Source organism: Triticum dicoccoides, chromosome 4B (genome assembly GCF_002162155.2).
Source record: "Triticum dicoccoides isolate Atlit2015 ecotype Zavitan chromosome 4B, WEW_v2.0, whole genome shotgun sequence".
Classification (NCBI taxonomy): Eukaryota; Viridiplantae; Streptophyta; class Magnoliopsida; order Poales; family Poaceae; genus Triticum; species Triticum dicoccoides.
In genome coordinates, this window is record NC_041387.1 from 458034113 (window position 1) to 458037924 (window position 3812).

The 3812-nt window shown below is 54.8% G+C and overlaps 1 protein-coding gene across 1 annotated transcript; it reads left to right on the plus strand.

The window, feature by feature from the left end:
• Positions 1-858: 858 nt before the first annotated feature.
• LOC119290850 (protein PSK SIMULATOR 3-like) lies at positions 859-2920 on the plus strand. Its single transcript, XM_037569504.1, has one exon. The coding sequence runs from the start codon at positions 1295-1297 to the stop codon at positions 2687-2689; it is 1395 nt and encodes a 464-aa protein (XP_037425401.1). The 5' UTR covers positions 859-1294; the 3' UTR covers positions 2690-2920.
• Positions 2921-3812: the final 892 nt, after the last annotated feature.

Consider the following 3812-nt stretch of genomic DNA (forward strand, 5'->3'; position numbering starts at 1 on the left):
GAGATTTTAGATACGGCGGTTGTGTCGTGGGTTAGATTACGGGCAGGTCGTCTCCTTCTTTATTAGTAGTACAAAAGAATACTGCTCTAGTCAGGGAGGCATATTCTTTTAGATTCCGGCATGTAAAAACTAAGCATATTTGCCTCTTTTTTATTGTGATCAGGGATGTGATCCGGCGCGGGTAAGATCGGCGCTTTGTGTGTGATTGGGGATGTGATCCGGCGCGGGTAAGATCGGCGCTTTGTGTGGATCAACGTACATTTGAATTTGATTTTACTGACGAACATATACAAGATACGGTTGGATGACGTCCATCGCATTCGCTTCGGCGGTTTGGTCCCCTATCCGTGAACGGATGCGGGAGAAAATTTACGGGTTGCCGTTGGAGAGGCCCTAACCTGTCAATCTTGCCACTCCTGCCGTATTGTGCAGGTAACAGGCAGGTTACTATCAAATCGCTGAATGAGCCCTCCTGGTGGCAATTCAAATCGGTGGAGAACGAGCACTTACCGTGGCGGTAGCGTTCCAGCATTTTTTGTTTTCAAACTACAGTTATTAGCTGAGAAAAAGACGTACAGAAGGCTAGCACAGTACCGCTGCTGTAGCAAAGCGGGTCCCCTTCGCTATCTCCACCATACAACCACATGCGGGAAGCACGTAAGCCACCGAGGCGACGACGCACCGTGTCTCACCGGTCATCGGACATGCATATTCCAGGCCAAGCGGGAAGAGGGAAAGAGGCGTCGCCGTCGACGACCTGGCGGGGGCAAGTCTCCGGGCCTATCCATCAGACCGCACTGAACTTCCTTCAAAAGTTCCACCACCAGTAGTCTAATCGGGACGGCAGGAGAGGAGGAATTCATGACATGTAGTGACATGCCCTGGTGGCGCCTCCATCCATTGCTGCAGGCACATGGGTCAGTTGCTCGTGGTTTTCCGGCTGCGTGCGTGGACGACTTCTCATCTCCGGACCCGGCCGCGTCGCGCTGCCGACTGCGTTTAGTTAAACACGCACCTTCTCCTAATCCTCCATCCACAGACGAGCACACATGCTTCGTCTTCTTCGCGTGCTGGCGTAGCTCTTCGCTGTTAAACGCGGTATCTGCTGGATGAGCAAATCCTCTCCGGGTTTATCATCCGTCATACGCATGATCCTGCGCCATCCCGCTTCGAACGTTCCTGTAACGATTCTGCGGTCTCTCCTATAACTACCTGTAGGCAGCTGCCTCAGCCAGTGCCCAGTGGACAGCGTACATAGCTACGGTTTGCTTCTTTCTTTGGTTTGCCATCGGTCATGGCCAGGTCATGGCTGGCCGGCCTGCGGTCTCGGCTCGGCGGCGGCGCCAGGCAGGACGGGCTCGGCATCCTGGCCTTCGAGGCGGCGGCGGCCATGTCGCGCCTGGTCTCGCTCCACCTCTCGCTGTCCGACGCGGAGGTCAGGAGGCTCCGCGGCGACGTGCTGCGCGCCGAGGGCGTCGCGCGCCTCACGTCCACGGACCAGTCCCGCCTGCTCCGGCTCACGTGCGCCGAGCTCATGGCGGGCCTCGACCGCGCCGCCGACGACGCCGCGCGCCTCGGGGCGCACTGCCGCGGGCTGCCGGACGCGCCGTTCCTCCACGACTTCGACCGCGTCTACGCCGAGGCGAAGCGCGGAGCCGGCCTCGCGCGGCTGGACGCCACGGTCGGCTTCTCCAGGGGCGCCGGGAAGCGGTTCAAGAAGATGGAGCGGCACGTGGCCGCCACGGCAAAGCTGTACGCGGCGATGGACGCGCTCACCGAGCTGGAGGCGTCGGAGCGGCGGATGGAGCAGTGGAAGCAGCACAGCGGGCCCATCCCCGTGCAGTCCAAGAGGCAGCCTGCGGACGAGCCAAGCGAGAAGCTGATGGGCGAGCTGAGGCTGCAGCGGCAGAAGGTGCGGCGACTCACGGAGGGCTCGCTCTGGAGCGTCGCCGCCCACAAGGTGGCCAAGCTCATGGCCAAGTCGGTGCTTGCCGTGCTCGCGCGCGTTTCCGTTGCCTTCGGCGCGTTAGTGCCGGGATTGCCACCTCCGTTAGCAGGCCGGGGATGGGCGCTCGGCCACTCGTCTGGCCCCATGCACCAGTCGACGGCGCCCGACGCGGCGATCCGGCACTCGGCCCCGATCTTCCGGCAAAAAGACACGGCCTCCACATCGTCAGAGCCACTCAAGCCGCCTGCGGCCACCGTCGGTGGGTCGGGGATGGAACTGCGTTACGCGAACGTGATCTTGTCCGCCGAGACGCTGCTCAAGGCGCTGAGGCCGGCGATCCGCAACGAGGGGGTGCATGACGGGATGACGGAGCTGTCGATGAGAGACGAGCTGTACAAGATGCTGCCCGTGACCATACGCGCGGCAGTGAAGGAGAAGCTGAGGGAGAGGTTGAGAGGAGGGCAGGTGGACGAGGAGGCCGCCGCGACAGCGATGGACGCCGTGGAAGGAGTGCTGCGGTGGTTGGGGCCAATGGCGCATGACACGCTGCGGTGGCAGGACGAGAGGAGCATGGAGCGGAAGCAACGGTTCAGCATGCAGCCGCGCGCGCCGATGGTGCAGACGCTGCATTTCGCGGACCGTCGGAAGGCGGACGCTGCTATCGTCCAGGTGCTCGTTGGTCTCAGCTGTATGTGCTGGTACGACGATCAACGGCGGCGGCCGGCTGACTGGAACGAGTAGCTGGCCTGGTCAACGACGATGGGCAGTTCATCATGTGTAAATGTATAGATATACGTGTAGGAAAGACATTTGTATACATGCACTAGATCATTGATGCCCGTCTATTTTTCCAATGAAATGATAGAAATTTTATAAATATATAGTCATAAAACATAGTCGCACAAAAACATTTACATTTGTATAAAGTGCCTATATATTGGACGACTATAAAAGATTCTAGTAGTGCGATGGTGGGAGAGGATTGAGTTTGTTATAAACTTGGGTTTTAATTTGAATTTGATTCTACTTTATGTCTCACACGTGAGGGGATTGAATCGGGAGTTTGAGACAATACTAGATATTCCTTAGAAGCTGGATCGTTGAAAATGCCAACGTACACATGATAACAATGGGCAATGCATTTGCCATAACTTTGGATCAGTCCTGTGGAGGCGCAATCTATATAGACTATAAGTAATAGAGCATAACATAGTGTTCGTTATGATTTGGTAGTTATTAAAAACACAAAGTAGGCGTACATAGAAGACTGTTAATGTAATACATGAGTATAAGCACCGGAAAATTCAGCTTTTCCTTGTAGGAGATGAGGCTAATAGGCAATCGAAAAGGCTGTAATTCAGCTACATTGAATTTCTCTCTTGAGATCACCAATTTAGCTTTTCACGACCAGTATGATGTTTCACAGTTATTTGTGCCAAACAACATGGAGATGGAGAGCCAATACGCCCTTAATCAGGCTACAATTGTGATAGGTTGAGATATTGGAGAAGTAATTGTTGTATTGATCGGGGCCTCAAGGGCTGTTTATATAGATTACAAAGCTTGGGCTCCAAGACTAGACTAATAGAGATAGATTACAATACGAATAGACTTATACTCTAAGATCCCCCCGCAGTCTCAACGTCAGGTGAAACAATGTTGAGACTGGAGCGTATGTCGGTGAACGATGCAGTCGGAAGTCCTTTGGTAAAAATGTCAGCAAATTGGGCACTTGTAGGAACATGAAGAACGCGAACCTCGCCAAGAGCCACCTTTTCACGAACAAAGTGAATGTCAATCTCAATGTGCTTTGTGCGACGATGTTGAACTGGATTGGAAGCCATGTAGACTGCAGAGATGTTAT

What these genes read in the sequence shown, in the direction of transcription:
- LOC119290850 (XM_037569504.1), top strand. Translation starts at nt 1,295, where the DNA reads ATGGCCAGGTCATGGCTGGCCGGCCTGCGGTCTCGGCTCGGCGGCGGC.